Source organism: Ambystoma mexicanum, chromosome 11 (assembly GCF_040938575.1).
Source record: "Ambystoma mexicanum isolate Mex_15411 chromosome 11, UKY_AmexF1_1, whole genome shotgun sequence".
NCBI classification, from domain to species: domain Eukaryota; kingdom Metazoa; phylum Chordata; class Amphibia; order Caudata; family Ambystomatidae; genus Ambystoma; species Ambystoma mexicanum.
In genome coordinates, this window is record NC_090934.1 from 760642292 (window position 1) to 760654313 (window position 12022).

The 12022-nt window shown below is 45.5% G+C and overlaps 1 protein-coding gene across 4 annotated transcripts in view; it reads left to right on the forward strand.

Moving 5' to 3' along the window:
* The window catches only part of SBF2 (SET binding factor 2), a 2983421-nt gene that overhangs the window by 2330417 nt on the left and 640982 nt on the right, over window positions 1-12022 (forward strand). For all 4 annotated transcript variants that reach the window (XM_069623660.1, XM_069623661.1, XM_069623662.1 and 1 more), the window contains exon 20: window positions 7805-7977. In XM_069623660.1, the coding sequence (XP_069479761.1) occupies window positions 7805-7977 (173 nt within the window). The remainder of the gene's footprint in view (window positions 1-7804; window positions 7978-12022) is intronic.

Below are 12022 nucleotides of genomic sequence, written 5' to 3' on the forward strand. Positions count from 1 at the left end.
ATGTACGGATCTTGTAGACATCCCTACAAAAAATAGTATCCTTTTAAAAGCATTACACATATAATAAGAGAGAGTTTCTTTCGTTAGATGGTACTGTAAGTAAGCATACCTCTTGCTCCGGATCAACTGTAAGGTCTGGTTCCGGAACAACTTCAAGGGATAATGTAATTGTAGAGGACGCTCCAGCATCTCCCTGAAACACAGTACTTGCATTGGTAAGGACGAAAATATTGGAAACTGGACACACAATTTGGAAAGACGACACAGATACATATCAAAGGTAAAGTACGAATGAAACATTGTGTAAAACATTAACACGATATGTAATATGATTAGATTATCTCGTCCAATTGAACTGCGAAGACCCATACCTCTGGCACCGGGTCTACTACGAGGGATGTTGTAATTGTAGTGGATGCTTCAGCATCTCCCTGAAACACAGTACTTGAATTAGTAAGGACAACAATATTGGAAACTGGCCACACAATTTGGAAAGACGACAAAGGTACATATGAAAAGTAAAGTACGAATTAAACATTGTGTAAAACAATTACACGATATGTAAATATTAACACATTATCTAGAATTCCGTGCATAAAACCAGTCTGGAACAGAATAGCTAGGTAAGATTACCTGATACACACTCAAAGTGGTTGATGACTCCATGCAAGACATGGATGTTGAATCTTGTTGCTTCATATTCGGTGGATAGTCATGGAGTTGTAAAGGGAAAGTATTATTCCATTTAGAAATTCAAACATTAAAAAGTGGCATGTTTGGAGACTGACTACGAGAAAATGATGCTTATGCAAATGCATAATATAGCATAGTTATCTGTCCCCATAAATCAATTTTCTATGCGGGTTCTCAAAAACAAGGACTGATATTTAGCAAAATAGTCATTATTTAAACAGCTATTCTAACACATAAATATAGAAAGTATTATAAGTTACATTTACACCGAAAATACAGGCATAAAGCTAAATCTGGAAGTGTGACTCACCTGTGGCAGCGTTTGGGAGCAATTTCCGAGTTGTTCTCAGTTGATTCCTCTTTGTGTACAAGGATGTGTCGTACATATCCGGGTTGAAGTGCAGGCTGCAGATGCGGTATCGATGACCCCTCTTGTCCTCCAAGACTTGTTTGACTCTACTTTCAAGCTCTTCCGATGGATATCCGCAATATCTGACCCATTCCCTTATTTGATCAACACTCTTAGGGAATACATGCATTGTAATGCCTTCGGATTTGTCATGGGTCTTCGAAGGGCAACGGAAAATAGAACATGCAGGCATTGTTGTAAATTCTGCAAAATAAAGGTCAACATTATTAGAAAATTATTTTGCATAAAAATGTGAGAAAGAATTAATGGACCATACATTGTTCATTGTACGCTTTCTTTTGGGCACCACAGAAAAACCAAAGCAACGTGGGCGGCTGTATTATAGGATAAATTTCACAAACGATTCATTGATGTGTTCAAAATCAGAACATGTTACTCGGCCCTTGAATGTTCTATCATGCATGAAAAGGAAACATGCTTACACAGTAGACAAGGTCCGCAAAGGATGCAATACGATGGCAATTGACACTGATAAATATATTGATAACAAAAAGAAACTTAAATCAATAGCAATAAGACAAATTAACATAGCACTACTGAGTGTGTTACTTCGAAATAGATATACATTTACAAATGAAGGAGATATGATTAGGATACATACCCTTACCTTGACCAACAAAACAGTTGGATTCAGCAAGCAGAGTAATTAGTCGCAGGAGAACAGGGAGATGGTCACAGGTAGCACACTGACAAGTTCACTCGAAGCGGTCACAGAGTAGCACAATCACGAGTTGACTTGCAGTGCTCAAAGATGTTCTCATGGTAAATATCAAGTGGTTTATAAAGAATAACAAAAAGGGGTGTTTGTGAATGAATGACGTGTACATGTCGTGGTATTGTGTATTGCCGGGGAGCGCCCTGCTCCATGGGGATCCTGCCTGGAGACACAGGGTCTGAGGAGGCCATGTGAACAATAGCCCCTCGGCGTAAGATACCTTTTGAAGTGTACATGTTGTTTGGCACCTTGGCCGTTCGCGCCCCTGACAGCACCCCTTGGCAGCACACATCCACTGGTGTGAACTGCCTTTGATAGTGGAGGGGGGATGGATGGGCCTGGGGCGTGCAGACAATGCACCGGAACACTGCTGAATGGAGACACAATTACGTGTACTGCGGGGGAGCGCCCTGCTTCAAGGGGAGCCTGCCTGGAGACACAGGGTCTGAGGAGACCATGTGAACAATGGCCCCTGGGCGTAAGATAACTTTTGAAGTGTACATGTTGTTTGGCACCTTGGCCGTTCGCGCCCCTGACAGCACCCCTTGGCAGCGCACATCCACTGGTGTGAACTGCCTTTGATAGTGGAGGGGGGATGGATGGGCCTGGGGCGTGCAGACAAGGCACCGGAACACTGCTGAATGGTAACACACTTGATTCACTTAAAAACTGAAACAACAATTGATAAAAAATATGTTGTTTTATTTGGTTTCTTATTTTGATGGCACAAAAATACTACACATTGTAAAGGTCTGGTTGCATCTCAGCGAGGGAAAATCCCCTGTACTGACCGCTGTCACTGGGGAGAGTTTGTCTAATGGCACCAATGACACAGGCGGGTATTACTCGTCGAACGCGGTGTCCAAGCCTCCCATGAAGCCACCATGTGTACGAACGATAGGCCACTTGCCGGTACCACCGGTGAAAGAGAAAGATACAGTCTGTTTTTAAATGACCAAGATAAGTGTATTAAACCTTAGTTGTCAACGACAATTCTTGTATGCAGTGGCATTTTTGCCAGGACAAATGCTAACTACACACTGCACAATATTGAACAAATTTTATGCAACTATTACTAGAGAATTGCAAGACTAAACTGATATGACAATGATATATTGAAGTTACGAGAATATAGGGGACAACCATGAAATAGTAGTGGCTTAACTGACATCACAACCAGACTATACTTACTCATTACTGGGATTACGAGGGCGAACTGTTGCGGGAAGTTCGTGCATTAGCACCATCAAAATCCTCAACACGGACCGTGTGTGGCAGGCTGCCGTGACGTCTGGCAGCTCTGTAACGCATTGTGTCTGTGGATCGCCTTGCGATATGTAGGACAAGCATCCTGAGTTTTCTCGGCAGCAGCAGTTCTCCTCCTCGGTTGGCATTAGCGCGCACCTATTGCAGGTACACCAGGTGTTAACACCGTCCATGCGACTAGGCCCAGGCTCTTCGTCTGTTGAAACATCTGCCCAACTGTCGTCCAAAGGCCCATTGTTTACGCAGCTTTCATTTTCCAGTAATTCCTCCTCGGAATACTCGGGCTCGTACAGGTAGGGCATTATTGTTGCCATTGTGTGGTAAACAAACGAAAATAATTTATAGCGGTGGTACTGGTATCTGTTCACACAGGCTACAAGCAACTAAGGTAGCTGACCAGAGCACAGAAACGAGTCACATAATACTAAAAGAAATACAGTGCGAGGAATGGAAAAGAAAATCTGCTGTTGTGTGTTGTGAAACGGTCTGTTTATACTTATCGAGGAAGGAGGCTTCCTGCTGTTTCCATGGCGACACGTCATTAGCTGAAGCACAGAGAATGTTGACACGAGACGTGCTTTGGCGTTGTGAAATGGGCAGTACGCGTCTAGTGATGTCAGGCTCAGGGGTGGGGGGGATATGATTTAGTGCTGCAAACGCAGGTCACCCAGGGCGATGTAGCAAGTGATAAGATTATCACAAGATGGCCGCACGCAGCTGACTGATTTCGCTTGTGTTCAAGAGACGAAAATTCGCTAAGGTGCATAGGAAATGTTTGTACGATCGATCGACTTATGGTTAAAAACACATGGCCGAACCATAGGGACAATAATATTTCTGACCGAACCATTCCTTTAATTCGGTATTCATTCTGCATGGTCTAGCACTGTTTAAACTTCCATTAAGTTCAGCATTCATTATGTGTTGGTTTAGTGCTGTTTTCAACTTCAATTCAGTTCGGTATTCAATATATATTGTTCTAGTGCTGTTTTCAACTTCCATTCTGTTTGGTATTCAATATGTATAGTTTAGCGCGATTTTTAAAAATGTCCATTCATTTCGGTATTAAATATTGTAACTCATCTTGCTTTGCAGCTTTTATTCATATGGCCCTTCATCTGTTGCACGCAACCCACCCGGAACGCCCTGGTTTCCGAGTCTCTTTCCCCAACGCTCACCAGTCTGCTGCTTCTTGCTCTGGCGGTTCTGCTGCTTTCTCTGGCTTCCCAGGTTGGCGATCTCTGTGAGCCCTGGTTGCATGCCGGTTTCACATCTGCATGCGCCAGAAACCCTGTTGCCTCTGGGTGGACCCGGACAGCGTCCTCGCGCTCCCCTTTGCTCATTTGCAACTCCCAACTGCTCAATCTTGGTCAAGGAGGCTTCCACTCCTCAGGATTCTAGGCCGGCGTCCTGGTCCCACCATGGCTGCCTCCTCATGGAAAGGATCTCCTGGTCTCTTCTACACAGGCCTCCCTGTTCCTTCCTTTCTCTCTTCACTGGTCTCCCTTTATACACCTGCAGCCCTTTGACAGGCTGCAGGTGTGGATGCCTAATTAAACTTGCCTGACTTTGATTACGGGAACATGCCTGAATCTCTCGATACGACTCCGTATCAGAGTGGTAAAATGAAGTTGTTGTGTTCATTACTCCTAGACTCCCGCTCTTCGTCCCAGTACTTTCAAGTGTTAAATGTAGGGAAATGAGGGGAGAGGTCTTGCAATAACCCATAAAGTTCAGGGAGGGCCTGGTGGGTCAAGATTAGGGTAAGGGGGATACCCCACTCATAAACTCTGAGGACCCTCCACCCAGGTGATCCTCCCTCGCTTCTCCACTCCCAGGGTCAGGATCAAAAAGCGATGGCCTTTCCCTGGCCACCGGAGAAGAGGATACAGGGGGTTTAGGAGTGAGAATACCCTGAGGTTTCTCACACTTCACAGGTTGTGTCTTCTCACCAACAATCTACAGGAGGAAGCGGCAAGGAAACAGACGATCGGCACAAGCAACTATTACTCCCTGTGGACTGGATTTATATCCGGACCTTTGTACAATGCTGGAATGAGCAGAGTTTGCATGGGCCGCATTATGTGATTTATGCGACTCCAACTGCTGTGAAGATGAAGGGCGACAAGAGCTGGGTTCACATCAGCGATATATAAAAAGATACCGGTACCCCTCCACCGGCGCAGGAGACCCCTCCAAAATCCTTAAGGATTTGCACTTCATTACATTGGAAACGTGGGTGCAAATAGAAAAGCAGCAACTAAAATATTTTCCAAAAGAAGAACAACATTTTGAATTCATAATGTGTGTTAGGATGATTGTATGTCTTTTTTTTATTCTTTTGTCATCATGTTCAAAGGTGGCAATGAATGGTTTAAATCTAGTTTCACAGAATCTAAGGATATATTGCTAAGATTAAGAAGAAATGTTGATATTCTGAACAATGAGGATGATGAAATAGACACAATAGTAGATGCACATGGGTTTGCAGCAGATAATGTGTGGTATAACCACTGGAGGAGGGTTGGGAGAGAGAGAGATCTGTAGGATTTTGCTACATCTGCTCTCTCATCCCCCATGCTTCTGGTGTCCGTAGGATATTCATCCCAGATGAGACAGTGGTAGCAGACACATTTTGTAGTGCATCTAGCTTTGTGCAGGGTCCGAGGGCAGTTCCAAGGGCAATCAGTTACACCAACTATTTTACCTGTTGACGAAGAATGTTCAGCAACAGGAAATAAAGAGCAGAAGATGGTTTTGTGTATGCAAAGAGTCCAATTGAGTTTAAAAGGGGCTATTATCATCAATTACCGATGGCATTAAGGGGTGTGAAGAGTTGCAGAGCTGGAGGGATGAGGGCACTATCAGAAGCAGGAGTGGCACGTGTAAACCAAGAATGTGGAAATGTGTGCCAAAATTATCTACAGCATCTGACATGGGTCAGGGAGCCAGAAAAACCTGTTAAGATGCAGACACCCATTTTTCTCTGTGCATTGCCGACCTAGCTGGAGGTACAGCAGCTCTTCTGGAAATATTTTGGTCTTGCAGGTCGTACGACTACAGGCAGTTGTCTCCAGCCTGCTGAGGTGTGTGCAGTTTCACCATGTTACATGTGCCGGTCCTTGTCATTCCTGACTAACATTTGATCCTTTCCCACCCAATGCTCAAAGCCACATCTACCACAGACAAATCCTAAAAAGGGGTGTGCTATGAATATAATTTGAAGATGGCCGTTAAGATTATCGTGGCCAATGAGAATGGGAGGATTGGAGAAAGATCGGTTTTCTTTTGTATAGGTCTAGTCCAATCACATGTAGGACGTGGATTGTAATGAGATATATGGGAGTGTTTTAACTTTTGCAAAGATGCATTTGATGTTTCAACTGATTGTAGGTGAAACGGTCGAATGAAAAGTTTCGAAATACAATTGTTTCGAATCTGAAGGACCGAAAACCACAATTTTTACCTATACCAACCCCCCAAACAAAATACATTTTAAAAAAAAGGCATTCAATCCTTTTTTTTCCGATCCTTTTGAGTCAAACGTATTGTATTCAACCCCTTTTTCATTCGACCCTTTGACTGGACACCGTTTCAATTTGTGTGTTTCGGTGAGACTGGTTAGTTTGACTCTACAGCGTCATTTAGCTCCTCCCCTGATGATTGTACAATAAACTTGCTTTGCATACAAAAACTTGTACTCGCTTCTTAGGTGGTGGGCCTACTTTGGGTTAAAGTGAATAGGGACCTACCCCAACACGAACCTATTAGGATTTCAATCCTTTTATGTGCACTTTCTGTTTTGCCAATTCATATTCCCATTCTATTTAAGAATTCACGAAGCTGTGTGCATTTGTGAAACTTATGCCCTTGTAGATTTCGCCGCCATTCACCTACCTTGCCAACATTAAAATAGAATCTGTCTCATCTGCTCATGGCCCCTGCTACCTTGAAACATCTGGGCACTTCCCTGAGCAGATATTCTTAACACTTTTACCCTCATTTCAATACAATAGGCCTCATTATACGATTCCCGGTAAACAGACCTACCATTACCGGCACCTGATATCCCTGTAATTCTGGGATATTCCATGTGCCGGCAACGGCAGTCATTCCCCCTTCCATGGAGTCTAATAAGACTCCATGAAGGGGAATTGGGCTCTTGGCTGGAGGTAAATCAGGTCTACCCCACTGGCAAACCTGTAGTTTGCCGGTCTGGGAAAATTTGGCGGTCACAGAATTACTGCCTCTTTTTTCCCAGACCGGCAAACTTTTAAAGCCCCCAATGTTTGACCCCAGGGGCCTACTCTTGATTTTACACACGGTTAGCTGGTTTGTTCATTTCCAGAGTAAAACAAGGCTGTACACCCTGATATTGATAATAAGTCAGCACCAAAAACCTCTACTGGGTTTGCTTGGAGTCTGCTATGCATGGTTACTTACACAAATAACAGACACTGTACTCTGACACTGAGGGACCCGTTGGGAGCACTAATGCTAATTGCCTCTGAGTCCCAAGATTAGGAATTAGCTCGAGACGATTACATAAATCAGCAGGACCAAAACAAATGTTAGAGGTATGTTGCCTCTGAGCTCGAACTTAGGGCCTTTGTTCTCGCAGCTTTGAACTGTGCTTATCTCTGTCACCCCATCTGCATATAAGATGTTATTTTTCTCAGTTATTTTCCCTTACTTTTCAGCATTGCAGGCAGTGTGGCTGAGAGCTATGATACAGAAAGTGGATTTGAGGACTCTGAGAACAATGATATTGCTAATTCAGTTGTACGCTTTATCACACGATTTATTGACAAGGTATGCACAGAGAGTGGAGTGAATCAGGACCACATCAAGAGTCTTCACTGCATGATACCAGGTAAGCTTGCACTGTGCCAAGGAATGATTTTATGAAATACGGCCGCCTTTGTGGCAGGGAAGAGGAGGTTGCATGCATTATGTGGACTGGAAAATAAGCTTCCTGGCTACACTGTTCATCTTCTCTTGAAAAGACTGTCTAACTTGCACTGTGCGACTTCACCTTTATCATGTGTTCCCTCATTTCCATGAGTACTTTGTCACTTTAGATTATTTTTAACCAGACCCCAAACTTCTTCCATTCTGCAATCTAGATTACTACCGTGATGTCAGATATCTGAACCACATTAAAACCACATTAAAAGTCTGTGTTTCGTCTCCTTTCCCATCACTTGTAAAAAGTTATTTAAAAATTGTTTCCCAATGTGTATCCCTGACTTTGTAGTTTTTAAAATTCTGAATAGCCCATTGTAATCGGTTTGGTACTTGATACTGAATTTATATAAAGAAATAAGTAGGTGTTTTGTACAGTTTTCCTGAATTCCACTGTATTTTCAAAGAAAACATCTCCAGCACTTACACTTTGTACTCGAATGACAGGCAGCCTGATATTGTCAGCCAGGGACATTTCATTTCTTTCCTGTGAATTTGAAACGTATCACTTCAAAGCCATCCCTATTTCACGTGTGCAGAACAGGTTTTGGGTAGCGTGAGGATCCAAAAGCTGTGCCCAAATGGTAACTTGATGGTGCTAAAAGTGAATTGGCCCCAAAGCACAGATGGTCTTTGCCTCCAGCTCCTATACTTACTTATAACACAGGATGGGGGTGGGAGTCAGAACACTGATCCCACCCTCAACCTGTGCACAAGCAGTTAGGGGGAGTTTTGGAGGGAAACTCCTTGTGTTGAGCGGCTTCTCTCTTTGGGGAGTCATGCTCTTTCGTTCATGGCAAGGATGTGAGTTGCCGAGCACAGCATAGCTCATCTAGCCAGCAGCCCACCAGCACCATGAGGGCCCGGAGCAGGTATCTTGCCAGTGCAAGCAGATAAGTGGATTTGGTTATATGAATATGGGCCAAATATGAGTTTGCGTACATACCCAGCATCCACATACCGAGCAAAGAGTAAACCATAGTAAATTGAACAAAATGGTCAAAAACACCATCTGTATTTTTCAATGAGGACATTTGTTTGTCCTCACTAGTGGGTTGTGGGTCAAGTATAGTAAGGTAACAAATACGTCCTCACTTTTCAGTTTGAATCTGCACTAGTAAAACAGGTCCTCACTTCAATTATGGAATCCTTGCGAGGTACTTTGAGACGTAGAAATAGCAGTGTGTCCACATGCATACTTGGAATGTGTGTGTGTGTGTGTGTGTGTGTGTGTATATATATATATATATATATATATCTGGGGCTTGTGGCATCTGCTTAGATCACATGCTGTGCATAGGCCAAAATCGAGTGGAACCTGCGGAGTATTAGTTTATTTTTTGAAGCTCAAAAATGGGCATCAAGACAGGGCGTGCCAGTAATACTATCCGTAGTGTGACGTCCACTGTACCCATGATCCCTCACGCGTGTAGGACCCTCGGATTGTTTTTTCTGCCATACTTGTCGGAAGCATTGCGCGGAGTTCCCTGGCTTTCAGCCATATTTTGCTAAATATCATATAATTTCCCCGTTCTTTCACTCCCACGTCGAGACATCGAAGTTCGAAGATCGACGCCGGTCCGGAGAACAAACAACTGTCGAGAGCTGCATGACAGACTTTGGGCCTTGGAAGGCCTCTGGCCTCGGCCCTGCAAGTAGGGAGAGTGGGGGGTGGAAACATACTCTACACTCTTATTTTTCCTACACACACAAGCCCGCTGCCACAGGGTGCGTATGCAGGGTACCCCATTTAAATTTTGCCCCAAGTGCAACCGCAAGTACCCTTGGGTTGACAAACACCCCACCTGTAACCTCTGCTTGCTGAGGGATCACCCCGAGGCGAACTGCAGAGCGTGTAGCCGGTTCAAGGCTAAAACACTAAAGAACCGCTCGACCAAACGTTGGGCCCACCACGCCAGGCAACTTGAGGCCATGGAAGCGGAGGGCGTCTTCAGTGATGGCAGCGACGCCGTACTTTCGGACGGCGAGGGCAAAGAGGTGTCGAAAGACGCCCAAGCGCAAGTCCTCGACCTTGGAAGATTGCTCGGCAGGGCAGTTATGGGGAACACACCCGGCGACACGAGCGCTACCCACACCACTTCTACACCTAAACACTCGAAGTCCAACCAAGACTCGACACGCGTGTCGAGTTCTCGGAAAGAGGCACGAAGAGAGCGGTCCACCGAATCGGTGTCCTCTGGGCGTTCCCGGTCAAGATCGCCGCATGACACGAGGCAACCGTCCACAGTTGCCAAAGGTGCCTCACTAACCAAAGTCAGGGAGGTACGCTCGTCAGAAGACGAACCCGACCTCCAGCCCCAGGCCGCACACCAGAAGTCGGCTCCGGCAGACCGTTCGGCGGCTGCTTCCGATTCCCGACGTGCTCACTTGAAGGAAAGAGAGACTACCCCCGAATCTCGACGCCACGCATCGGTAAGTTCAGAGAAGGTGAAAACATAAGGGAAACCTCTTCTACTCATGGGGAAGGGGTTAAACAGCAGAAGAAACCATCTCATCCTTCTTCTGCACCACAGACACACACACAGACCGTTCAAAGTCTTCAGATAAGCATAAATCCAAGACCCCTGTCCAGGCCCCTAGGTCCAAACAAGAAATAGAAGGGGCACCCTCTCAGGAAATGGTCATTCCAAGCTCCAAAAAATGGACCAGTGAAGATATAGACAGGGTAATGACTAGAAGGTCCTCCCTAGCTGACTTCTACTCCAAGAACCCAGAGCACTTCCTCACCTATACCCCGGACAGTGCAACTCCTTCAGGATCCAGAGACCCTCAGCCCCCTACTAAGAAACCTTGGATTGAGACTCCAACTCAGGGACTGACTTCAGACCCTTTTTACATACAGCCTTACACTCAGTATGGTGAGGATCCACAACAGTACGATGAGGATCCAGACTTGGTAATGTTGAATGACCAAACTGGGGTGGACTATTATGGGGATGACGAGGGCCCAGAGGGGGAGGAAGATGACGTTGCAGAAGTCTACAGGATAGACTCTCCTGTTCACAAAGAACCTCAGGTTACCGACTCTCCAGTAGACAACCAGCCCCTCCTAAATGAGGTTTTGGCTAGAACGGCGGAGCACTTCCACATAGACACTCAGGGGGCACAGGAGGAGAGGGACTTTGCAGAAGAACTAGTGGGAGAGAAGAGACCCATTTCCCAAGCCATTCCAATTCTCAAGTCCATCCAACGGAGAATTGATCCTTCCCTTCTTACTCCTAACCTCACCAGGGCCGTAAACCCCAGGATCGGGGAAACTCTTCAGGGTTTTTACATAAAGGGTTTTCCCACTTTACATAAGGGGTCAACTGAAGCCCGACTCCTTGGTAGTTACTAACACCAGAAAGAGGGTGGGGACATCTCTATTATCATCTGAGGCCCCCCCCCAGACAAGGAGAGCAAGAGGATTTACGGGCTGGGAAGGAAGGTAGCCTCCACTTCCGCTTACCAGACCAGGATTGCCAACACCACCACTCTGCTGGCAAGTTACAATTGCCACCAGTGGGAGCAGGTAGCTGCCCTCATTGACTCCGCACCAGAACCACTAAAGGGTCAGTTGGACCAGGTCGCGTCGGAGGGGAGAGCCGTGTCCGGTTGCATCCTTAAAGCAACCTTTGATGCCACTGATAACGCGGGCAGGCTCATAGCAGAGAGCACGGTCATTAAGAGGCATGCTTGGTTAAGACAGTCAGGGTTTAAACCCGAGACACAAGCATCCCTAATTGACATGCTGATGGAACCTAATCTCCTATTTGGCAAGGTGGTTGAGGACGCATTAAAAACTGCCAAGGACGATTATGATACTCTGAAATCCCTGGGACAGTTGACCAACAAGCCCCCTAATCAAAGAGGCAATGGTAATTTTCGTCGCCCGTGGTAGAGGTAGAGGCAGCCCCAGCAGAGGCGGCACGCCTCCCGCAAAACAGTGATGC